Here is a 27088-nt window from a genome sequence, read left to right as displayed (position 1 = left end):
GCCCTTCTCATCACTGATACACAGTCAGCTGCAGGATGGAGGCAAGTGTCGGAGCAGTGGGGAAACTGAGTCACAGAAGGCAGTGTCAGGCATGGGGCCCATAGAAAGGAAAAGCTCACACATGAGAGGCTTTGAATAGTTTTCTGTGATGGGATGGCTATTGCTTCTCAGATGAAAAGAGGAGGCACATCCTTGACATGGGAGTTTCCCCTGCTCATCCACTCCCTTCTGCCCAGAGCTGGCCCCAGACCAGGGCAGACATAAGGGGCTCCCCTGCTCCTCCTTGCTGTGATCTGGTTGTGTTGTTCTCCCTGAAGGATGAACATGCTAAAGCCCCTCCCCACCTCCCACAGGCCTCCTCCATCCTCGAAAACAGCAGCCATCCTTCCCCTCCACAGACGTAACTCCTGGCTCAATCAAAGCCATGTCCCCCTGCCACGTACCCTCTAACCCAGAGAAGCCCATCAGATGTGGTCCATTCTTATCACTGACACTTCTGGAGTGGGGAGAACAGGGCCTCACTCCATGAGGCACCATCCCCAGGAACCCTCCCCTTGAACAGCTGTGCAGTTCACTGAGCCCACTTGTTGGACTATTACAGAAGATGGAACACACTCTCCATATGGCATAATTTGTCCTTGAGGCTCCTGGATGAGGAATGGCCACCAGTACTCTTGAGATGGAGTGTGAGGGCCCTAGGGGTCACAGCTTAGGCACTAAGAGAGTCTGCCAGGGACTCTCAAAGCATCTTGGGGCCCTTATAGCAGTAATTTCTTAGCTTGTGCCTGATTCCTATTTCACAACCTAGAAGCAGGAACTCTCAATATCAATATCCTATGATAGTCGCTTCCTCTTATATCAGGGAGAGAAAGCTTCACTTCTCACCACAAAGCACAGAGTCTCGGGCCTCTCCAGACAACATTCAGACAAAGCAGGCTCCAGGAGCCACCGAGATGCATGTCCCTGCCTCCTCGTCCCACCTGCATCTGCCATCCTTGCTGCTGCCTCTGTTACTGGGACTCACAGGTGAGTGCCATAGCCTTGGGTACCGCTGTGCGGGGTTGCTCACCTGAGTTTGGCAGTGGTACCATTTCCCCATTGGCAGTGGGACAGATGGATCTTTGTTCCAGGGCCTCATTCTTTTCTGCCTCTTTCTCTTCAGGACATTTCTCTAAATGTTCTCTTTTACAACAAGGATCTCCTAAACAAATTCCCCCAGAATTCTTATTACTTACAGAGATCCTTTCCTCTCCAGTGCAAGTCCAGACCAGATTTTGCCCACCCAGGCATTTCTCAGTGACAGGGATTCTTTGCCATTCCCAGCTCCCATGTCACTGACAACTTGTGAAGGATCCATGTCCCTTGGTGGCTTTATCCGAGGAATGGGTACCATCCCGAGGGAGGAAGTCAATGTGCAGCATCTGACCCTTCCATCCTGCTGAAGACCACAGAACCTGGGGGTCAGGGCTGCCTTAATTAAGAGGGACGTAGATAAATAAATATATAGATGATGACAGATAGATAAATGATATATAGATAGATAGATAGATAGATAGATAGATAGATAGATAGATGACAGATAGACCACCACTATACATGCAATGTAGGAAACTATTAGGAAAAATTGATAAGTAGTACTTTTTAGACTATTAAGTCTCCCAGAATCTCAGATTCTTAGGATTACATTCTAGATGTGGGAGTTATACTTTCCTGTTCACTTTCTCTTCCCTAGATCTTACTCCAGACTCAGGTCGACTGGCAAGGCACCCCTCCCTCCCAGCAGTATTTACATCTCAGTTGAGAGGTCATCCTACAAGTGGTTAAAAACATAGATATATTTTTGAAAGCAATATGCCAGGGTTCGAATTCAAGTTCCATCACTTATACAATGTTTGACACTGGAAAATTTACTAAGCTTTTCTGTGCCTTGTTGTCTTATCTTAAAAATGGAGATAAATAATAATATCTTACTAATAGGGTTGTGGTGAAAATTAAAGAACTTAGTTAATATATTTGTTTCAAGTGATGTCTGGCACACACAAGCCACTACGGAAGCTCTGGCTTTTATATCCTCCAGGATTTACTTAATACAAATATGAACACATCAAAATGATCTTGCTGTTTCTGGCCATTACAACACTCACTCTGGCTCCTTGAGAAGCCTGCATCTTCAGTTAAAACTCACAGCAGGTAGTAAAAGAGGAATGATGTCATGCTTCATAGAAAAGGAAACCAAAACAGAGGGAGTGTCCTTCCCAGAATCTCCAGGCTTGTCAGTTCTGGAGCCAGGCCTTGAGCCAATGTCCACCTCATGCCCAGGCCAGGGTCCTTCCCTTGGACTCCAGGTCAATAGTGGGAAGCCCATCAGGCACAATCCTGGGTGTTTTTTCTGTTTGTACGTTTGTTTGTTTTTTAAGTTGTCGGTGACGCAACAAATCTCAAGAGAAGTCCCCTAGGCCAGGCAAGGGACTTGGAACTGACTTGTGTTTCCCTCCAGGAATGACAGGTGGGGAGGGGCTGCAGGTGATTCAGCCTGAGAAGTCTGTGTTGGTCTCAGGAGGAGATTCAGCCACTCTGCCCTGCACGGTGACCTCCCTGTTACCCACTGGGCCCATCAAATGGTTTCGGGGAACGAAGCCAGGACGGGAGATAATCTACAGTCTCAAAGGAGGCCCCTTCCCCCGAGTAACAAATATTTCAGACGTCATGTGGAGAAACAACATGGACTTTTCCATCCGCATCAGTAACATCACCCCAGCAGACGCTGGTGTCTACTACTGTGTGAAGTTCCAGAGAGGAATCCCTGATGACGTGGAGTATAAGTCTGGACCAGGCACCTGGCTCTTTGTGTATGGTAAGTCCAGACCCCTGAAAATCCAGCCCCCTGCTCTAAGACAATCACAGCCTCCAGTCTCTTAGCCCAAGGCTCCTGCCTTGTTAGCCCCTATGTCAAGTTTGAGGGTAAAAGATGAGGATAGGAGATGTCATAGTGAAGAAGAAGCGTAAAATGTAATCCCAAGGACATATCAGTACAATCCTAATCCTTCCGAATCTTACAGGTTTCAAAGGCCACAAAAAAAGGCTTAAAAGCATAGTGGGTAAAAGTATAGACTACAGGCCTAAATGGCCTGGGTTCAACCTCTAGCTCTGCCATTAACAAGCTGTGTGACGTTAGTGAGTTGCTTAAATACTCTGTGCCTCAGTTTCCTCATCTAAAAGATAAGGATAAAAATAATATTTACCTTGTGGATTTGTTGTGAGGATTATGAATGTAAGTGCTTTTATAAATGTAAAGTACTTAGAAGAGTTCCCATAACACAAGAAGTATTATATTAGTGTATATTGTCAGTATCGAGATATTAAAAGGAATCAGATTTAAAAATACATTCTTAACAGCATGTAACCATATATTACAAAGAAACTGACTGATAGAATTATGGAGGCAGAAAATTATAAATATCACATTTTTACATAGAATATGTAATTCTAATATTTCTTAAATTTTGTCCAGGATTTCTATAAGTCCTGTATATTTTTGGATATGGTCCTGACCAATAGAATCAAGGCTGAAAGCAAACACTGCAAGAGCCTGAACATCATCCCTTAAAAGAAAGCCTGGGAAGCAGAGCAGTTTTTGATGAAGAAATGATTATAATGTTTTTGATATTAAAAAATGAGCTTGAAAATTTCCTCTAACACAACCATAGAAATATACATCAACAGAATTTTTGAATCTTTAAAATTTTAGCACCTTAGGACCACACACACACAAAAAAAGAATAGTAGACAGTGTTTTGGGACAAAGAGAAGGCCATATGAATTTCAAGATTTGAAAATGAAAAGCAAATTGTATGTGAATCATTTTAATGAGATCTGCATGAGATGTCCAAAGGCAACATTGAAAACTAGAATATAAGGAGTATTTCCTTCAAAATCCTTAGGGAACCTTATTTTCAACCTAAAATTCTACATCCAACCAGTTTGTCAAGTTTGCAAGATCATCAAGAACTACATTTCATGCACCCTTTTTGTTTTACCAAAGAATAAAGAATTATAAGAATATAATTATAGGAGTTATAAAGAAAAGGGGAAAACTATCTCTCTATGGCATCTGGAAAACTTAATAGAATGAACATTAAATTTTACAATCAGTAAGATAACTTAATAATGTAGCAAGTTATAAAATCAACAAACAAAAATCAAAAACTTTCATATATATAAGCAAAAACCAGTAGGAAGATATAATGGAAAAGAAAAGCACATATACAATAGAAAATTTTAATTATATTAAATAATTAAGTCAACTTATATCAAAACTGTTACGGGGACTGGATTTACTCAGCCACTAAAAATCTAGGCAAACTGTATAAAACAATGGTTGACAAGACATTGGACATCAGGTGACAAACAACAATGATCTCTGAGAGATGAAAAACAAATGAAGTGAGACCCAAGATTGCCTCCAGTTTACTTTCTGGGAAAGCCTTCAGGCCACTGTGCAGGGAGAGAGAACTCAGATGGAGCCTGGAGGTCTCCCTGAGTTGATAAGAAGGAGCTAGACGTCCAAGGAGGGAAAGGTGGTAGAATTTTCAGAGTGGAGCACCAAAGAGGAAAGAGAGTGAACACAGGGAACTCCAAAGTTCTTGAGCTTGGCCTCAGAGGAAAAAATCCCTGGAGGTCACACAAGGCCAAGAACAGTGCCTGTTCCAATCAATCTGAGTGAAAAACCTCATAATTTGGGGGCATTTGGGAGAGTACACAGAAGGGTTCTGCTGCAGTAGAGGTAAAAGAATTAGCTCTAGGCTACATGATGCTGTGGTTCTGCACCACAGATCTTAAATACAACACATGAAACGTCAAACCGTTTCCAGGTGATTTAACCATGTCCCAAAACAAGTTCGAGCATAGTTATTATGACACAAAATACTCAATGCCCAACAAAATAAAATTCATAACATCTGACAAGCAATAAAAAATGACCAGGCATGAAAAAGGCAGGAAAATACAATGAAAATATAATAAGAAAAATCAATCATTTGAAAACTAACCAGGAAAGACAGATGATTAGGATGGAAAATAGACTAGATGGGATTAATTGCAGATAAGACACTGAGGGAAAAAAAAAAGATTAATGAACTAAAAGAGACAGCAACTGAAACAATCAATAAGCCAGACCCAGATGACTGCACTGAGGAATCCTACCAAACATTTAAGGAAGAAATACTAACAATTCTACATATATTATTCCAGAAAATTGAAGAGGAAGTAATGCTTTCCAATCAATTTTTAGGGCCAACATTATTCTAGTACTAAAACCAGATAAGGAAAAATATACACCAACATCCCTCATGAACATAGAATTATTAAAATCTATAGTAATCGTGTAGTGTAGTATTGGCATCAAGATAGACTAGTAGATCAATGGAACAGAACAAAGATTCCAGAAATAAACCCATACATATTGGCAATTGATTTCTTTTAAGAAAAAGTTGGAGGATCTCATTTGTTTTTCATCTCTCAGAGATCAGACACTATTCTTGGCCTTGTGTGAGCTCCTAGGCATATATTCAAAGAAAACTATAATTCAAAAAGACACATGCACCCCAATGTTGATTGCAGCACTATTTACAATGGCCAAGACATGGAAGCAACCTAAATGTCCATCAACAGAGGAATGGATAAAGAAGATGTGGTACATATATACAGTGGAATATTACTCAGCCACAAAAAAGAATGAAATAATAACATTGGCAGGAACATGGGTGGGCCTAGAGATTATCATACTAAATAAACCAGATAGAGAAAGACAAATATCATATGACATCACTTATATGTGGAATCTAAAAAAAAAAAAAAAAGATAAAAATGAACTTATTTACAAAACAGAAATTGACCTACAGACATAGAAAACAAATTCATGGTTACCAAAGGGGAACGTGGAGTTTGGGGTTAACATATATACACTACTATATATAAAAGAGATAACCAACAAGGACCTATTGTATAGCACAGGGAACTACACTCAGTACTTTTTAATAACCTATAAGGGAAAAGAATGTGAAAAAGAATAGATAGGTAGATAGATGATAGATGATTGATAGATAGATGATAGATAGATAGATAGATAGATAAATAGATAATCTGAATCACTGTACTGTACACCTGAAACTAACACAACATTGTAAATCAACTATACTTCAATTTTTTTTTAATTTAAAAATTAATTAAATTTTAAAAGGTAGGGGGAGAAAGGAAACCAAAAAATGTAAAAGCAATTTGGTGGAGAAAAGAGAGTCTTTTCAACAATGGTGTCAGATCAGTTGGAACATTAGTAGGTAGACCAATGGAACAGAGTAGAAATTTCAGGAATGAATACAGTTCCTACTACCATTCACCAAAGTAAATCCATATGGATCAGATATTTAATTGTAAACATTGAAACTGCCAGTATTAGATGAAATCGTATATGAATTATTTTATAATCTGAAAGTGGGGAAAACTTTCCCAACTATAACTCAAAAAGAAACAAAATGAGAATTTGACCAAAATGTACAAAAAGAAACTTATATATGGGTGTGTATATTTATAATATTTTGTAACCTATAGACAAAGAATTACCCCTTCTATATACCTCTAGTACATAGAGATTCTAAAATTTTAGGAGAAAAATACCAGCAATAACTATCATTATTATAAGCAATAAATATTAAAAGAATTTATAGAAAATGAAATAGGAATATCTCTTAAACATACAAAACATAAGTTCATCACTTGCATATAAGAGGAAATGCAATTTAAAACTACACTGGGGCACAATTTCTTACCTATCTGCTTGGCCAAAACTCCAAAAGTTTAACAATGCACTTTGTGGTGAGAGCTATGGGGAAGCTAATGCTTCCATAATTTGCTGGTTGAAATGCAAAATCACATTATTCAAAAGGAGGTGAATGTGACAATATCTAGGGAAATTATATATTACATATACTTATTCATAATTATATATTACCCTGAACCCAACAATCTATCTTTTAGAAATTTATCTCAAGATATACTAACATAAGAGCAAGATGACTTACACTTAATCTCTTAATTACAACACTATTCATAAGGACAAAAGATGTGTTTCTAAATAAATTGTGGTACAGTCACACAATGGGATGCTATGTACTGTAAAAGGGCGTGAGAAGAACTTAGCACACTGCTTCAGAGGGACCACAGGTTAACATTAAACCAGAAAACGACATGTAGAACAGTCTGTGAAGCACACGAGCTTTTATGATAAGAAAAGTCGAAAATACTAGGATGTACATATATGCTTATATTTTTTTAAAACAGAAAATTAAATCAAAATCTAATTTTAAAAATTTACTGGTGGGGGAGGAAACAGAGTAGAAGGGACAAGAATGAAAGTTAGACTTCTCCCGTACCTTGATTGAGGTTTTGACTTTGTAAACATATGAATATTTTAAATAACTAGAAAACAAAATAAAAATGAAAAAAAGTCCTAAATACTAAAATACTAAATCTGAAATGAAACTACTTAATTAACTATGGCTTAACCAGGCAGAGGCAAATTATTTCAAGGGACTTTAAAACATAGTGTTTAGCTTAGATTCACCAAGAGGAAGATCCTGAAACAAGGATTTGAGTTCAGGGTTCCCGATAGGGCAGTGGCGAAGACAGTTGATAAAGGATGTGTCATCAAGCCTGCTACCACTGTGGGCAACTAGAGCTTAATCCAGGCGGGAAACCACGGGAAAAGATTCAGAACACAAGTCTTAGATTTATGCCTCTCAAGAGGAAAGGAGTTTGGGACAGTCATTTACCAATGCCCTTTTGGTCATTGCTTGAGTGCTGCTTCCAGAAGGTATTAGATGCCCAGTATTTCCAGTGTTCCACGTGCACAGGCAGCCTTCCAAAATAGCAATCTTCAAAAAGAAACAAACAAACAAACAAAAACAACAAAAAGAAAACCTTTCAGGTAAAAACATGAAAATACTGGCATTGAAGTGCTCCTGAGTGCACTAAAGTGGTCAAGCTCAGGGAATTTGTGGGAGCCTTGGAGACAGTATGTCACACATCATAATGTGTATCTATATCCCCAATGAAACATACCCTGAAGACAAAAAGAACCACTAAGAAATCTCAAACTCTATTCAATAATTATACCGTTTGGTAATAATATTGATGTCAGTGTTCATAAGTATTATATACATATGTTATAGGATAAAGTAAATAAGTAATTGTGTTGTTGTCCTCAGGAACTGGGATTTTCAATATGAGAAACAGATACAGAGCAGAATCAATGAAGTTAGGTTAAAAAAACTGCTTTTTAAAAATTGAATTAGAACTATCAGTGTTAACCCATTTAATTGTCTTTCTCATAAAAAAAAGTATTTACTTCATCCCCTGTCCACCATAACAACCCAGTAGCACTGACAATCCAGTAGCAATGAACACATAGATAATAGTCTCTAAACAGCACTGCCACTAAAAAGAACCAGGGCTTGAGAGGGAAATGACTGACTCCAGATCTTGGACAGGAAATGTCCAAGCAAAATGAGCTTGGAATATTTAACAGAAGCAGGCAATGTCAGCTGAAGTTATATAAAAAGACTCAGGAACTAATTTAAAAGAGGCTCCCTGCCGGGGTCCAGCCCAGGCAGGATCCAGGGAGTCCCTTGGGAGGGGTAGAGTCAGCGAGAAAAAAAGAGACAGAGACAGGAGAGAGAGAGAGAGTGAGAGTGTGAGAGTGTGAGAGTGAGAGAGAGTGAGAGTGTGAGAGAGTAACTTTAATTTTTGCTCGGGTCTTATATATCTTACATCTTGTTATGTGGATTTTTCCATTAGGGGCCCCATATCCCTCCCCCAAATGTCCCAATGACTCCGCCGGGGGCCTGTCCTTAGTCAGGTGACGAGTCTTCTATGTAATCATCAGTTCTCATCAGTTCTTCACGTTCTTGTCCATAAACAATCGAACAGTTTTTTTCCCCATTCTTGTTTTAACCCTCCAATGGTTACAAGGGGGAGGGGAACACAGGATAACAATCTCTAAGGGCAGGCCTCTCAGGCGCCCAGGCTTGAAGTGACAAACACATTGTTAGCAGGTTAAGCTTAATCAGTGAGCTACATTCTCTATGCTACGTGACAGCAGACATACAGCACATGGACATAACATAGATACCCGTAATATTCCGTTCTTATAAGGGAAGAGTGCATTGGATATTTTATAGGCAACTTTGGTTTGACTGACCCTCACTTCAGAGGTTTGGGATAATTGTGATTGGGTGAGGCAGCATTCCTGATCACAATGCATGGCCCATTACGGCCGAATTGCCAGCATGGCCCAAGGGTGGGGACAATAAGTTTAAACATTCCTCCATTACCCGGGCCCCCTAAGGGTCTAAATGTGATTTGTTTGTGGCCCATAGAATTTCCACAACACCAAGAAAGCGGGGGGGGGGGGGGGGGGGGGGGTAGCCACCATTCTTGAAGGCAGCGTTGGCGCCCCTCACCCAGAGAGCTCATCATTCCTAGAAAGAAAAAGTACACAAAGGAGACTCATAGTGAAACTAAATCTCGGAGAACTCCGGTACTTCCAAGATGCCTGCTTTGCAGCTCTCCCGAACCGAAGATGCCTTCATCGGAATTCCCGCCTTGCAGGCCATTCCCCAAGTGCTCGGCCTTGCCTGAGCCTTTAGGCAATCCCCGGACGGCTCCCGGCAGCTCCCAAAGATGGGACAATTTGAGCTTTAAAAAAGATAAAATTACAATGTATTCCCATCCATCAAATATGTTAAAAAACCATGATATGACAAGGATGTGAAAAGTAAAGAAACATCATTGTTATGAAATCCAAAAGATAGTAAGCAAAGGCATTTACCCTGCCTTTCCTGTAAGAACTATATGTCAGAGTAAACTGTAAAGAGATGATGAGAAAAAGAGTTATTCCAACTAATAAAGGCATTAGACTATCACCAGTGTGCAACCCCTAAAGAAGTGATGGATCTAGACAATAATTAACTGTAGTTAGGGACATTGGGCTAAAGGCTAGTGGAAACTTTATATAGATGGATTCGGCTCACGGCACCCAAAGCCACAGTCAATCAGAACACCATGAAAAGAGACAGCCTAATTTCACATGCCTTCTAATGTAATGCAACCTATGAAGGATTCTTGCCAAAATTATGAACCTGGTTCTAATTAACTAGACCCTGTAGCTCCATCTACAGGCAAAAAAAAAGGGGGGGGGAGGGGATCATGTTAAATGACACCACAGGAATATAAGCCAGAATGAGGGAAATTCTACACGTTTTTTCCTACAGACCGGGTATTTTCAGCAAATAACTATTAAAAATAAGAGGGTAGAGGAACTCCTTTAGATCAAAAGAGTATTAAAAGACATAACAAAATGTAACATATGGATCTTATTTGCATCCTGACTCAAACCAACCATTTGTAAAATAATATCTGGGGAGACAAGCAGGAAAGTTTAAATGCTGACAAATATTAGATGGTATTAGGGAATTATTATTAAATTTTAAGTATGATAATGGCATTTTATTACATTTTTAAAAGAATTTTTAAACTAGATATACATGCTGAGGTAGTTGTGAGTGAAATGATACAGTGTCTGGAATTTGCCTTAAGATAATTCAACAAATGGTAGGGGAGTAAAGATGAAACAAGATTGGCTATTTGTTGATAATTGTTAAAGTCTCATGATGAGTACTCCCCATTGTCATGTGTTTTTACAAATAACTATAATAAAATATTTTCTTAAAATACTGTATGAATTTTTAAAGCCTATACAGCCCCTGCAAAGCCTTCGTGCACTCCCAGGTATACATGTACCCCAAACAGAAGTCCACAACAATACTTAGTGGTTTCAAAAATACTGAGAGGAGTTATACCCATTTGGCAAAATTTGAGAGATAAAGTTGTCATAGGTTTATAGAAAATTAAACCAATGAAAAGAATGAGAAACTTAAAAACTCCTGGGAAAACAAAAAGTTGCTCAAGAAGGGAAATATGTTCATAACTTATTGTATGACCCAGTTTTGAACAGTAGTCCTTTGGTTATAATGATATGTGTTGACTCCTGATAACATCAAAGAGATGAATGCATCCATGGTAGAAGGAGAAGTGTGAATGGCAGATGGAGGCAGATTTAAGAGAGCTAAATCATCATCTTCCATAGTAATAGATCTATGCATAATATATAACAAAGAGATAATAATATAAGCAGGTTACTTAGAAACACAGAGAGAAATGTCCACAAAATCAACTAAAATAGTTAAATAGTGATTGGTCTGTAATCTATGCAAGGAAAGAAAGCCACAGGTCTGATGTTTTCCATTACACCCTTTATATAACTTTTAAAACAATGTACTTAGGGAAGGAGAAGGAGGGAGAGAGGAGGAATGACATGGCTGGATCTTCATTTTAGCACGATCATCATGGTCTGGTTTCTGAGTGTGGGTGCAAAGGTGGAGAAGCAAATCAGTGAAGCTGGCTGGCAAGCTCTTATGATAAGAAGAGTTACAATAAAAAAGAAAAAGAGGAGAAAACTGAACTTGAGAGATTGGGTGATAGCTCTCTCTTAGTGAACCATAAAGGTGGGTATTGTACCAGACAGTAACTTGCCATCTTCATTTCTCTCTCTTCTCTCTCCACCTTGCCTTGATCAAAGCTAAGCCCTCTCTTCCAGAGATTTCTGGCCCCTCCAACAGGACCAGTCCAGGCCAGATAGTGAATCTCACCTGCACATCAACAGGCTTCTTTCCCAAAAATATACATCTCAAGTGGTTTGAAAATGGTGTGGAGCGTCCAGCCCATCAGACCCTCATCGCCCCACCTGGAGATGCTTTCTCCTACACCATCATCAGCACCACCCTGGTGACCCTGGCCTTGTCCTCACTCCACTCCCAGGTCACCTGCCAAGTGGCTCACAGTGAACTGCAGAGTCCCCTCAGTGGGCATATGAACATCTCCAAATTCCTTCAAGGTAAGGGCTCCACCAACACACCCACATGGCCCAACCTAAGTGACCTTTTCCCTGTTTGGATCACCTCACCTGAGTCCTCCTATTCATTCTTCACCAAACCCCACTTGAGGTTATGACCATCTTATTCCCTTTAATGCCATGATCAGGTCCTGCTCTTTCAGAGATTCCGTCCCTCTAGCGTATTTGTGAGGTGAGAGTTCATTCATTCATTCAATAATTGTTTATTGATCATCTGCTGCGTGGTGCATTATTCTAGGTGTTGGGGATTCCATGGTAAAGAGAACAGACCTGGTTCTGCATCACAGTCCTGTGAATCTCATCAAATAAGAAGCAAACAACCATATGGTTATGACTTGTAACATTTTCTGTGAGAGAAAAAATAGAGTGTTGAAACAGATGAAAAACAGAGAAATCTAGTTTACAAGGAAATGCCTTCTTGAAGTACTGATGATGGAACCAAGACATGAGCGATGAAAAAGAGTCAGCCAAGTAAAGGGTAGGGTGTTCCAGGCAGAGGAAACAGCACATGCAAGGCCCTGTGGTGGGGTGGGGTGGAGAGTAAGACACGTTTGAGGCACAGAGAGGAGGCCCATGTGGCTGGATCTTGGTAAGAAGAGGGGTGCAGGGAAAAAAGAAATGGCTGGTGAGAAAGGACAGGGACCAGATCACACAGGGCTTATAGGCCACAGCAAGGAAGTTTATCCCAGTTGGACTCTCCACATGGACTCCTAAACCCTTGTCCAGACCACCATGTCAGCACTGCTTTGCTGCCAGTACTGCCTTTGAAACAGGCTTCCTAAATCCACCCTGCCATGAAGGGAGGGAACAATGCAGGCAAGGCCATGCCCCACCTTTCTTGCTCTGATCTCGTAAAGACAAACCCATTACTGTGGTGTCAGATTTTGCACCTAAACTTGCTCCACATCTGCTTAATGTAGTCACTCAAGACATAACTCCTGGGATATTAGAAATGTTACATCACTCTGGAAATGTCCTATGGAAAAATAACATCATAGTGATTTTTTTAAGCTCCTTATTGGAATACATTGCTTTACACTGTTGTGCCAGTTTTTGCTGTACAACAAAGTGAATCAGCTGTATTTGTACATATATCCCCATATCCCCTCCCTCCTGCAACTCCCTCCCACCCTCCCTATCCCACCCCTCTAAGTCATCACCCATCATTGAGTTGATCTCCCTGTGTTATGCAGCAGCTTCCCACTAGCTATCTATTTTACATTTGGTAGTGTGTATCTGTCAATGCTACTCTAGAGTAGCATCATAGCAATTTGATTTCCACCATCAGCCATGACCAACAAATAAAACAAGGTCTTTCTTAATGACCAGGATCTTTGTCAATCCTTTTTCTTCCCAAATTTATATTTTCTTTCTAATTCCCGTGAAGAACTTTATCCTAACGTAACATATTTTATATGTGGAAGTCTGTTAGGGATCACAACATTATACATATTATAGAGAACTATGAGAACACAGAGAACTACCATCAAAAAAGTATAAATTATATTTATTTGATTTTTTCCTTATGAACTAAGGGTCAAAGTGTTTAAAAAATTCTTTTGGATTGAATTGCATAACTGATTAAAAGAATCTAGATACATGACAAATTCTGAAAAATAATTATTGAAATAACAGTTATATCAGAAAGACAGCTCGTTGAGATAGATGGAGGAACTTAAGATGTTTTTATTAAATCCAGCTTTCTGGCAGCAGCATTTTGAACTGTCCTCTTAGCTTGTGTCCCAATGTCTTCTACATCAAGGACAACGCGCCATAGTTAGTTTTCGGGTCTCTAGGGGAAAAGCCTTTTTGTTTGGAAAGTTGGAGAAGGAGAAATGAGAAACAGGTGGCAGAAGAAGGAACCAGGCTTAGTGCACATTCTCAGGCAGATGACTTTCAGGAGTCATTTGAGGGGTCAGGGTCTGGAAATTAATTGTATCAAACTACCCATGTATTTACTCTGCAGGATGTCATTATGTGTCCCCAAGGTAAATGTAGCAGCAGTGAGTGTAGACAGTCCTCAAAGTCGCTATGAATTTGGCTTCATCTCGTCCATGCTCCCCCTACTCACCCTGGTCACCTGTTGGTCCTTGGAACATGCTAGGCTTCACCTCAGGGCCCCTGCCCACGCCCTTCCCTCTGCCTGAGATGCGCTTCCCCACACACGGCCAATCTCAGTGCCCTCCCTCCACTTCTTGCTCTCCTCCAGCCCCTTTGCCTAAGGTTCCAGTTTCCAGGGATGCATAAGTATCCCAAATTTACTCCAATATTCTAAACTTGCTCCAAACCCTCAATATTATTTTTGCTCACTTGTTCTGTGGTTCAGGAAATTCAAACAGGGCCTGGTAGGGATGACTGGTCTCTGCTCTGTTACATCTGGGACCTCAGCTGGATAACTCAGGGGCTGCAATCACATGAAGGCTCCATCCCTAACGTGTTGTGATGGTCCCGTCCAGGTTCCAGGAGCAGTAGACTCCTGCACTGATCAGGAGTAATAAGGTTCTGGATGACATTGTGAGCTTGCTATAGTCATTTCTGGAAAATACAATCAGCCACATGTAGCTCACTCCTATTCACCTTTCATATTTCTACTCTAAGGTCATTTTCTCCAGAAACCCTTCCCTACTTGCCCACCTCCAGACCAGGTCAGATGCCCCTTTAGGCTCTCATAACCCACGTGGGGATCAAGTGACTGCTTTTTCCCCCTTGTCCTCCCCACCAGAGCAGGAGCTCCATGAGGGAGGGACCATGTCTGTCTTTGTTGACTGCTGTTTCCTGAGAACCGATAGCAATGCCTAGAAAGGTGTGGGTGCTCCTTGAGCATCGTTTACATGAAAGAAGAAGTAACGATGGAAGGGCTGTTGTTTCAGTTGTTCCCACAGTGAATATGTCGGTGCACCACGTTCCAAGCCTCCAGGTGACCATCCTCACCTGTCATGTGCAAAGGTTTTACCCCAAAGGCATACAAATCACCTGGCAGGGGAGGAAAGGATGCTTCAATACCCATGAGGTCTTCACCCCCACCAAGAACCCAGATGGCACATTCAGCCAAGACAATCATATCCTGGTCAGCACCTCGGAGTACAAAAGGCTGTTCACCTGCCAGGTGCGGCGTGAGGCCCAGACACTGGTCCAGACCAGCATGCAGCTGAGCGAGCTTACAGAACAGCAGGCGAGTTTGGGTGAGTAGGGGTGGAATATCCAAGCAGTTAAAGACTTGAACCTGGAGACAGGCCAGGTTCAAATGCTGGCTCTGCCATGTTTGTCATGTGTGACCTGGGAAAGCTCACTTCCTCTTCTGAAACTCAGTTTCTTCATCTTTAAAGTGGAATCGCAAAAATAGCGACCTTTACATACTATGAAGCCTTAGGTACCAAACAGCAGTAAGCACCACTTTGCCACACAGCTGCATCCTAATGACACATCCCTTTTACTAGATATTCCTGTGCATAACCAACATAATATGCAATATCTTTCCCCAATTCCCACCCCACCTCCCAAAACCATTCAGATAATACAATAACTGAGCACATATTAGGTTCTTTGCTTTTCTTTGATACAAAAATGATCTAAAGTACATGTTATGATCCCCACTTTAAAGATGAAAAAACTGAGGCTCAGAGAGATGAGGTGACTCCCTCCAACACCAAAGTGTACTCTTGGTACCTGAGTCTGGGGTGGACTGAGCCTACCTGGTGGTTGAGTGATGAGAACAGGAAGCCAGGTTCATCCTGATATCTTCCTGTCACCAGGTGCCACAGCATCCAGCTCCCTCTTTGAGACCCTCCTCCTGCTTGGCTGGAAGTTGTTTCCCCTGACTATACTTTCCACCATCTATGTCCTCAGGAGAACCCTCCCTTCCAGGTAAACGGGGCACCCCATATTGGGCTTGGGCTCCCAGGGGTGGGACTCCAGGCTGATGGTGCACTGTGAGGAGAAGTCACAAGATGCTCCCATTTCTCTTCTATCTTGAAGGCATTTTTAATCCAGAGGGTCCCTCAGAGCTGCACCCCAATTCCCTCAACCTTCCCTCTGCCTCTCACAGCTCCAGTCTGAGGATGCACAAAGATGTAGGCTCCCCTGACCTGGGCAGGACCCAGGGGGCAGTTAAGGAGGGAGATAGAGAGGGAGTTAGTGTGGAGAGAACACTGGTGAGGTGGTCTCTGAGGAGAAGTCTGAGAAGAACAAAGGCTTCGGCCAGCTCCCTGCTTCCTCTGCAGGTCACAGGCACTGCAAGGCCCTCCTCAGTGACCTAGGACCCTTGTTGCCTCCTGTCTTATTCAGGAGGACTGATCCAGGAGGGACACTTTCCATGATGCCTGTAGCCTCTACCCCAGCTTCTCCTGCCTCATCAGTCTTCAGAGACCTGTCCAGCACTGGCAGCCCCTCCCTGTCTCCTGCAGCCGAAGAGGAGGAGAGGAGAGCCTAGACCAGGAAGGTCAGTAATGAGAGGTGGCCTCTCATGCCCTACCCAGGAATAAAGCTTCTGTGGACACCTGACCCTGAGCAAGAAACCCAGCAGAGGCTAGGCAGGCTCCTATCCAGGAAGAACCATACCTGTGATTCTAAAGGCCTCTTTCAGCTCCTCAAGGAAAGTCCATTGTGGGCATCTAAACTAGCAGGAAACCTTTAAAGCCTCTTCATTAAAATGAGATTAAAGGAAACACTTATGGCCAACTAAAAGATATGCAGTCTCATTAGTGATCATAAAGAAGCCAACAAGACCATGCTGAGATGCCTTTTATCCCTATTCAAATCGTAAAATAAAAAAGCAAGTGACTCTTTCTTACATTGCTGATGGCCATGTAAATTGGCACAGCTGCTTTGGAAAACAATCTGGAAATTTGTAAGTTGAACATTCACATACCTTATAACCAGGCATTTCCATGTTTTTTATAACCCAAAACCCTTTTGTACATGTACACCAGAAGACATGTGGAAATATATACATTTTAGCACAACCTAAAATTACCAAAACCTGAGAACAATCCACATGCCCCATGTACAGGATGATGAGAATTTATTTACAGAAAATCACAGAATTAAATGTTCTACAGCAGTAAAAATAATTCAACAATATCTACAAACAATAATATGGATAAATCATAATAAAATATATTAGGTGTATAAGCCTCAAAAAATTTTATACAACACGATACATGGTAAAAACGGTATTTTAAAAAATGAAACTATGAAACCAAGATTTTAAATGGTAGTTGTCTGAGGTGGGGAAAGGCAGAGGAATGAGAAGGGTGGCGCAGATAGTCAAGTTAATATCAGGATTCTAGATTCCAGGCTGGGTGCTGGCTTCATAAGTGTATATATCATTCTAGACAAAAAATAATAAACAGAGATAATAACAGTAAAAGATTAATAAATAGGTATGTAAGTAGTACGTAGATGGATGGATGATTGGAAGAAGGAGGATGAGAGTGATGGAGGAAGGAAGGTTGGATGGATGGGTAGATGGATGGATGAATACATAGGTAAGTAGATTAATAAAAGAGGGTCAAGCTTGGACCACTGATGTGAGTGTCATGAAGCAAGAATCACGATAAGCACAATTGTATTTACTCAAGATCTGAGGAAAACAGTAAAGGGAAGGACATTATTTACAGAGCCCCACATTTCCTATCTATTATGACATTCTTCAATTTCACATAAGGAGGAAAACATAGTTTGGATGCCACCATCGCTCAAGCACTTCAAATGCAGTATCTTATTTCATCCTCATGCCAATACCGCAGGTAGGCGCCACTCACCACTTTGCAGGTGATGGATCTGAAGGAACCTATTCTGTCTTACTCAACAAGTGTTGGAATCAAGAAACCGAGATTCAAACCCAAATCCATCAAATCAAGGTCCCCCCACCCTCTTTATCCCAAGTGATATTAGGTGTCTTTGTGACATTGGTCCATGCAGGCATTTCCTGAGATGTCCATCACCTGTGATGCCCTTGACTACAGATCCACACAGGTGCCCCTAGCATTAATATCTTTCTGATCAAACAGCTTCATTATATCTACTGGATTCTAGCTCTGCCCACAATCCTCTTCAGCACACTGGGAAATCTGGCTACTTAGGACCCCAGGGAACTGCAAGGTGGTCTTGGGTCCTTTCACCTGGCAGAGCACACACCCAGTTCTGCTCCTCTGTTGCCAGGTCAGGCTGGGGGCAAAATTCTACAAACCATGTCACCAGGGAGGAAGACACAAGTCCTCCTGACTCCCCTCTCCTTCCAAGACGAACCCAGGGTTTGAGGGCAGGTTGCAGGACCCTCTAGAGCCTCACCAGAGCTAGTTGCCTCCAGTTCCCTTCCTCTCTCCTGTAAGTCAGACAGTGTTGTCTAGTCTCAAAAGGTAACCTGAGTGTGAAGAGGAAGTGGGTACGAGAGGCTGCCTCTACAGGAGCCTGTGTTTTTCCAAACTTTGGCATCTTTCATCTGAATTCACCTTTTGAAACTCAAAGGGGCCTTCATCCTCTGTTTCTGCAGTGACAGCCTCCCTGAAACAGATGCATTACATTTATCTGCTGCCTAATTTGATCACAATAAAACATTCAACACTGAAGGGAGGGAATCAGTTAAAATTAGAATAGAGAGCTCAGCAGTGACACCACTAGGCACATTTTATAACTACATGTCAAAAGCCCACATACTCTAAACTCCAATGCATCCAACATTATGAACGTTCTCAAAACAAGGAAGAGACTAGGTACCACGGAACCTCATTATTGGACAGCATTGGGTGGTTCTGTTAGCAAGGTAGGGGTGGGATATGGTTGTGGAGAAGCCCAAACAAAGGCATATTTTACAGAGTGAATTAGTATGAGGGACAGGAAAGTTGGGGAGCTAGAGGCTCCTCGCACTGCAGACCAAGACAAATGGGGCACGGAAGGGTCTATACAAAGACCATGACTTTTCTCCACTTGTATCCAGGTGAAGTTCACTCAGCCCTCTTAGTCAAACTCACTTTGTGTTCCTGTTCCTATAACCAGTTTTTAGACATACTGGCCCCTCTGCGGGGTTCAAGGAGAAAACTACCTCATGCTTTCTCACATTGTCTTTCAAATAAGCTCTACAGATCATCCCTCCTAATCAATACTAATTGTACCTCTTATTCAGGTACTAAAAAATTGCAGTCTCTCATTCATTCCCACATGTGGACCAGCCTCATGTGGGGCTGAGTGATGGGTGGGCTTCTTCACCATTTCCCACCTGGCTCTTCCATTCCTTCTTCCTCTCACTGCTGCCTCTGGATGCCCTAAGACTGAGAAAGTAGGAAGGATTGGGGGAGAAATTCCTGACCATTTTTTTTTCCCTTCCACCTTCAGTGACACAGTGGTAAGCAACTGGTGGTGGAGAAGTCCAAATATTATTTTTTTTCAGCAGCAGTTTTGTGGTTTCCTTATAGATGTTCCCCAGGGAACTCCAGGCTGCAGTTTGAGCAGCCAGCCAGCCACCCACCTACACTTGTCTGGTGTGAGACAATAAAAATTCCAGAGACACATGTCAAGTTTAAGGGTCCTCTTAAAGCCTCTCAGTCAGCCTGAGGTGGGGTGAACATCTCTTCCCTCCCCTAAGTATTTTCACAATCCTTGCTCTAAAGAAATCCCCACTCTAATATCTTGTGGGGATGGTTCATTGCCCAGCAACCCACTGTATACTGTCTCAGTAGGTGTTGGGCTGCCACTGATAGAACTAGCCTTGGGCCATCCCTTCTGCATATCCTTGTAGATGGTCCTGCTCCTAGATTTGCAAAATGCTTCACATCTATTTTCTCTCAACTTTGGAGCCACAGTGATAGAGTCTCATTTACCATCCTGATGTAAAATAGTTCATGCACTATTGCTGATAGTTGGATACAATGTTATTTCATTTAATCTATGTAAGCAGATAGTGAAATAAAATTATTATCCTGTTTTAGACAGAGGGAAACTTAGGCTCACAGAGCATCACTTGCCCACATTCATGCTACCTGATAAGGGAAGGCCAGAAGCAGGGTTCTTTCTGCCCCACCACGGGTGCCTCACCAGACACTTTCCATAATCTCTCTCTCTCTCTCTCTCTCTCTCACACACACACACACACACACACACACTCGTAGAGTTTAGGTGCTTCCTAGATTCTGCTGCTAAAAAGATAACCTCTAAAAATTCAATAAGAACAAAAGTACTATATACAAATGCTTGTCAAAACCAGGCCTAAAAATATTTATTCTGGGGTCCACACCACAATGAAAAAAAGTCAGATTTTGAATACAGAGGTTGAGGGTACTTCAGGGAAGCTTTGCTTCTCGGGTTGGTGGATCTCTGCCTGATCGATGTCTGCAAAGTACCACAGCCCAAATAACACCATCGCATTGAAAATCAGACTGTAGAGAACTTGCTCCCTTATTCATAGAAAACCTAACACTGAGCCCAACTTCAATCTGCAGTGTAAACACTGAGTAAATTTTTGGAAAACAGATTTTGGTAATTATTAAAAGAAGCTCAATATCAGTAATCATCATGCAAATTAAATGCACATATAAATCAAAGCCAAGATAATGTTGGATCACTACACACCTATTAGAATGGCTGAAATTAAAAGACTGACACCACCATAAGGAGGCACTGGAACTCTCATACACTGCTGCTGGAGAACTCTCATACACTGCTGATGTGCAATACAGCACATCCTTTTGGAAAACACTTTAGCACTTTCTTATAAAATCAAACATACACCTACCATATGATCCAGCCTTTCCAATCTGAGGTAACTACTCAAGACAAATGAGTGTATATGTCTCCAAAATAATATGTAGGAAGAGCTTTACTATAATTGCTCTACATAGTAGCTTTGTTTATAATTGCTAAAAATACCAAACAATCCAAATGTCCATCAATAGGAGGATGAATAAATAAATATAATATATCCATACAATGAAATACTTCTCTACAAGAAAAGTGCACCATACCATAGAATACTACTCACCAAAAAAAAGGAGTGAACTATTGATACACTCAACAGCTTGTATGTACCTCAAGGACAATATGTGAAATGAGTAAGCCAGTCTCAGACATAAATATATTATATAATTCTACTTCTATAACATTGTCAAATGATAAAATTATAGACATGGAAAGCAGATTAGTGGTGCCAAGTGTTAGGGATGGTGGGGGGAGGGGTTGGTGGGACTACAAAGAGGGAGCACAAGGGAGATCTTTGTGATGAGGAATAGTTCTGTACCTTGACTGGGGTGGTAGTTACATGAATCTATCATATGATAACATGACACACGACTACAAAAACACATTGTACCAATGTAAACTGCCCGGTTTTATGTGTAGATTAGTTATGTAGGATGTAACCATTGGCAAAAACTCAGTAAAGTGTAGGTGGGACATCCCTGAAGTATTTTTGCAATTTTTGTGTATCTGTAATTATTTCTGAATTTAGAGGTTTTTTTAAAGAACTCTCAAATTTTGAAAAAATGTAAGAAAGGCATTAAAACAATTCAATAGAAAAATGGACAAAAATTTGAACATGCAGTTCTTGGAAAAGGAAAGAGTTTTGGTCAAGTAACATGTGAAACAATGCTGAACTTCACCAACACTATGGAAAGGCAAATAATCACCACAGTGATGTAACAACTGAAAAAAAGACTAACCTAAATGTGACGTTTAGCAACATAGATAAATCTCCAAACTTGAAGATGAGAAGGGCCAACATCACCAAGCTGGAGGAATAGAAAACCCGGCTCCCCTTCTCCCACAGATATGTATGTGACAGAAAACCAGGGACTAATTCCGTTGTGAGAGATCCAGGAAGCAGTTAAGAGGTTCCTGTGCCTCAGATGAGCTGGAAGCCAACCACATTGAAGTCTGGTAGGAAAAGTCAGCATATTCGCTCACCAGAATCCTCCTTCTTCCAAGAGGAAGGAAACCTCCAACCCCAAACTTTTCCTTGGGAAGTGAAAGGAATGGAAGTAATCAAGGGTCTGAATTTTCTTGGTGCTGCCAGAGGGACTGGTTTCTATTCTGCCTAAATTTAAATGCTGGCAGGGATGGGGCACCATGTTAGGGGCCCTTGAGAGAAAGACAATGTGGTTTGGTCTAGCACCAAAAACCTCAGTACCACACACAGACATTAGGTGAAGCTCCAGAACCATGGCTTTTTGCAGAAAGAGAGGCTGCAGTATTGCAGGCAGACACTAGGGGGAGCACCTAAGTAGACACAAGCAAATCTCTTCAATTGGGAGATTGCATGCACAAACCCAGAGAGGAAACAAATCCAGAAAATGCTTAAGAGGTCTCGAGAATCTCTAGGTGGATTGAGTGGAGAAAGTCCTTCCTAGAGGAAACAAGACTGCAAAGACTGGAGAGATAGCTGGGTTGTGAAATTCCAAAGTGCCAACAGAAGATAACAAGAGTCAGAATAACATGGAAACATGGCCTACCCAAGGAAACAAATTAAATCTCTAGAAACTAGCCTAAGGAAACATAAACATATGATTTGCCAAATAATTCAGAATAGCAATAATAAAAGGCTCAATAAATTAAAAGACAGCACAAATACACAACTAAATGAAATCAGGAAAATGATGCTTGAGCAAAGTGAGAATATCAACAAAAAGATAGAAACCATAAAAGGACAAACAGAAATCCTGGAACTAAAGAACATAATAACCAAATGGAAAAATTCACTTAGCCACCAGAAGCTGACTTGGCCAGGCAGAAGATGGAATCAGTGAACCTAAAGACTAGATTTATTTTTCAAAATTAACAAGGCAGAAGAGCAAAAGCAAAAAAGAATTAGGAAATGCAAAAATAGATTAGGAGACATAAAACTCCATCAAGTGGAACAAAATAAACATTATGGGTGTCTGAGAAAGAGAAGAAGAGATAAGGACAGTGAGCATATTTGAAGAAACTGCAGCCAAAAACTTCTCAAATCCAAGGAGAGGAGTGGACACACAAATGCAGGTAGCTCAAAGAAATCCAACTAGGATACAATTTAAAAGACCTACACTAAGACGTATGATGATCAATCTGTCAAAAGTCACAGGCAAACTAAAGACTTAGAAACAGGAAAAGAAAATGTGACTCACGTGTACAAAGGTGTTCTTATTAGCTAACTTATCAGCAGAAGTTTCACAGGTCAGGCCACAGTACTATGATATATTCAAAGAAATGAAAAAGATTGCCAACAAAGAATACTAAACCCAGTGAAACTGCCTTTCAAAATCCCAGGATATGTTAAGACTCTTGAAGATAAACACAATCTGAGGTACTTCATCACCACTAGACCTACATTCAAAGAAATGCTGCAGGAAATATTTCAAGGTGAATTGAAATGGCAATGAACAGCAATACAACTCTTGGATATACCTAAATATATATATAAATATAGAAACTTTTAGTTTGTAATGTAGGTGTGTAAATCATTTCTAACAGGATGGAATTTTTAAAAGAAAAACATAAAAAAAATTATGTCTATGTTAATAAATATACAATATAAAAAGAAGTAGTTTGTGTCATCAATAAGATAAGACAGGACAGAAATGTAAAGGGGTAGAGTTTTTATATGTAATTGAAATTAAATGGCTATCACTTTAAAATAATTTGACTTAACTTTATGATATTTTATGTAATTGCATTGGTAACCACAAAGAAAATGTAAAATTTACACAAAGGGTAATGTGAACAGAACAAAATACATGACTAAACAAAATCAATGAAACACTAAGATGGCAACAAGCAAGGAAAAGATGGTCAAAAAAGCTACAAAACATACAGAAAAAAGAGTTTAAAGGCAGTAGGAAATTCTTCCATATGAGTAATTTCTTTAAATATAAATGGATTAAACACACTAATTAAATACATAGATTAGCCATATAGAATTTTTCAACTTTATGCCAGCTATCTGACATCTACAAGAGCCTCACTTCAGATCTAAGGCTATACATACGCTAAAAGTGCAATAATAGAAAAAGTTATTCCACACACATGGGATCCTAAAGACAGTATGTATAGCCATATTCATATCAGACAATTAGACCTTATGACCAAAAAATGTCACAAGAGATAAAGAAGGGCGTTATACTGTGATAAAGGGTTCAATTGACTTGGAAGATTTAATAATTACAAATACATATGTATCTAACATTTGAAATCCAAACACATGAAGCAAATATTGAAGCATATAGCAATAATAGTCAGAACATAATAATATCTAGTCAGAAACACAGTAATAAGAAGAGCCTTCAAAACCCCACTTATGTTTACAAATAGAACAACCAGAGAGATCAGGGGACTTAAATAACACTAGAGACAAACTGGACTGAACAGATATATTCAGAACACTCTACCCCACAAAAGTAGAATACAAAATCAACTCCAGCAACATGGAACATTGTTCATGTTAGACCATAAGGTAGGCTACAAAACAAGTCTTAACAAAGATAAGATTGAATGCATACAAAGTATCTTCTCTGACCACAATGAAATAAAATTAGAAATTAGTATCAGATAATTATTAGAGAAATGCAAATCAAAGCTACAATGAGGTACCACCTCACTCTGGTCAGAGTGGCCATCATCAAAACATCTGCAAATAATAAATGCTGGAGAGGGTGCAGAGAAATAGGAACCCTTGTACACTGTTAGTGGGAATGTAAATTGCTGCAGCCACTATGGAAAACAGCATGTAAGTTCCTCAAAAAACTAAAAATAGAGTTGCCATATGATCCAGCAATCCCACTCCTGGGCATATATCTGGACAAAACTATGAGAGTGAGTCAAAAATTATCCACACTCTGGCTGTAGAATTTATTTTAATTAACTTTTAGAAAAGACAAATACATCATTTTTTGACATAATCTCCTTGTTTTTCAATACACTTTGTCCATCTGTCAACAAGCTTTCATATTCCCTCATTAAACAATGTTTTAGGCTGAGCTGCAAGCCACAAATACACCGCTGTCTTCACTTCTTCATCAGAAGTGAATCTTTGTCCTCATAGGGCTGCTTTCAGGGGACAAAACAGGTGAAAGTCTGATGCAGCAAGATCAGGACTATACGGAGAATGCTTTAACTCTTCAAAAGGAAGTTTTTGCAGAGTGGCGACAGGGTGTGCAAATGTGCATTATCATGCAACATCACGTCTTTGGATAGCAGTCCTCTGTGTTTAATCCGAAGTTAAGGCTTCAGCTCTGCCCACAACACAGGCAGGAGAAGCTGGGGTGGAGGCTACAGGCATCATGGAAAGTGTCCCTCCTGGATCAGTCCTCCTGAATAAGACAGGAGGCAACAAGGGTCCTAGGTCACTGAGGAGGGCCTTGCAGTGCCTGTGACCTGCAGAGGAAGCAGGGAGCTGGGCAAAGCCTTTGTCCTTCTCAGACTTCTCCTCAGAGACCACCTCACCAGTGTTCTCTCCACACTAACTCCCTCTCTATCTCCCTCCTTAACTGCCCCCTGGGTCCTGCCCAGGTCAGGGGAGCCTGCATCTTTGTGCATCCTCAGACTGGAGCTGTGAGAGGCAGAGGGAAGGTTGAGGGAATTGGGGTGCAGCTCTGAGGGACCCTCTGGATTAAAAATGCCTTCAAGGTAGAAAAGAAATGGGAGCACTCCATGGCTTCTCCTCACAGTGCACCCTGTCAGCCTGGAGTCCCACCCCTGGGAGCCCAAGCCCAATATGGGGTGCCCCGTTTACCTGGAAGGGAGGGTCCTCCTGAGGATATAGATGATGAAAAGTATAGTCAGGGGAAACAACTTCCAGCCAAGCAGGAGGAGGGTCCCAAAGAGGGAGCTGGATGCTGTGGCACCTGGTGACAGGAAGATATCAGGATGAACCTGGCTTCCTGTTCTCATCACTCAACTACTAGGAAGACTCAGTCCACCCCAGACTCAGGTACAAATAGTACACTTTGGTGTTGGAGTGAGTCACGTCACCTCTCTGAGCCTCAGCCTTCTCATCTTTAAAATGGGGATCAAGTGGGGAGAGGAGTCAAGATGGCAGAATAGGAGGATGCGGAATTCATCTCTCCTCACAAGTACATCAAGAATACATCTGTAAATGGAACAGTTCTCACAGAGCACCTGCTGAACATTAGCAGAAGACTTCAGACACCTAAAATGGCAAGAAAAATCCTCTGCAACTGGGTAGGATGAAAGAAAAAAAAAAAAGAAAAGAGGAAATGGGATGGGGCCAGCACCCCTGGCATGGAGCTAAAGGTGAGGAGAAGTTCCCACACTCAGAAAAATTCCTTCACAGTGGGGAAATCAGATGGGGGCAGAAAGGTACCTTCGAGGGATCAGAGGGGAATGCAGCAGCCTGTCTGAGAAAGGCAGGACAAAGTAAGAACTGCCACAGTTCTGCCCATTCCAGCCTGAGTTTTGTGTCTCCTGTTGTGAAGGGGGGCTAAGTGCTTGAAAGTGGGGTTTGGAACATGGACCCAGAAAGGGGACAGCTGTTGACTGTGAAGAGACAGTCCGAGGGACAGGAGTAAGAAGCTCCACAACTGAGAAAGTTTGTGGAAGAAGCCCAGGCACCACAGAAGCAAGGCACCATTGTATGCAAGGGGTGGGTTGCCACTTTCTGCCTCCACAGGCCCTGGGAGGGGCACCCATCTGAGCAGGCTTGCCTGGCCCTCAAGCCAAGGCCTCGTCTGCCCATGCAGTCTCCAGGGTCCTGAGGGCCGCCCATACAAGAGCATCCTCAGGAATCAGCCCTGGGCACCCCAGCCTGAGACAGGAATCCACCAATGATGGTGGGGAATGAGTGTTACAGTGTGGGGTTAGGAGAAGAGATTGGGGAGAGGACCAATGCTGGCTGCACGGAGACAACTTGAGGGGAAGGGAGTGAGGGGCTCCGTGACCAGAAATGCTCCTAGAGGAAGTGTGGTCTGCCTAGGAAACAAGACACCATTGTTTAGTGGTACACAAGGGGTGGGACCATCATTCCCCCCACATGCCAGCCCCTGCCTCCATGGGCACTGGGAGGGACTCCCACCAGAGCGAGCACACCCCATCCTGTTGCAACTTCCTGCAGGTCTCTGCCACCTCAGGCACTTCACACATGCC

The 27088-nt window shown here is 41.4% G+C and overlaps 1 protein-coding gene across 1 annotated transcript; it reads left to right on the top strand.

Annotated features, from left to right (window-relative positions):
• Positions 1–953: 953 nt before the first annotated feature.
• On the top strand, positions 954–15215 carry LOC130833951 (signal-regulatory protein beta-1-like). Its single transcript, XM_057704069.1, has 4 exons — positions 954–1026; positions 2498–2854; positions 11693–12007; positions 14908–15215. The coding sequence occupies exons 1-4, from the start codon at positions 954–956 to the stop codon at positions 15213–15215; spliced, it is 1053 nt and encodes a 350-aa protein (XP_057560052.1).
• The last annotated feature ends 11873 nt before the right edge of the window (positions 15216–27088 follow it).

This window comes from Hippopotamus amphibius, chromosome 12, assembly GCF_030028045.1.
Source record: "Hippopotamus amphibius kiboko isolate mHipAmp2 chromosome 12, mHipAmp2.hap2, whole genome shotgun sequence".
Lineage (NCBI taxonomy): Eukaryota > Metazoa > Chordata > Mammalia > Artiodactyla > Hippopotamidae > Hippopotamus > Hippopotamus amphibius.
Note: the sequence above shows the minus strand (reverse complement) of the source record. Positions and strands in the feature narration are given on the sequence as shown.

Coding starts and splice junctions, on each gene's coding strand:
- LOC130833951 (XM_057704069.1), top strand. CDS start 954: ATGCATGTCCCTGCCTCCTCGTCCCACCTGCATCTGCCATCCTTGCTG. Junction 1,027..2,497: donor TCTGTTACTGGGACTCACAG/GTGAGTGCCATA, acceptor GTTTCCCTCCAG/GAATGACAGGTGGGGAGGGG. Junction 12,008..14,907: donor CATCTCCAAATTCCTTCAAG/GTAAGGGCTCCA, acceptor TTGTTCCCACAG/TGAATATGTCGGTGCACCAC.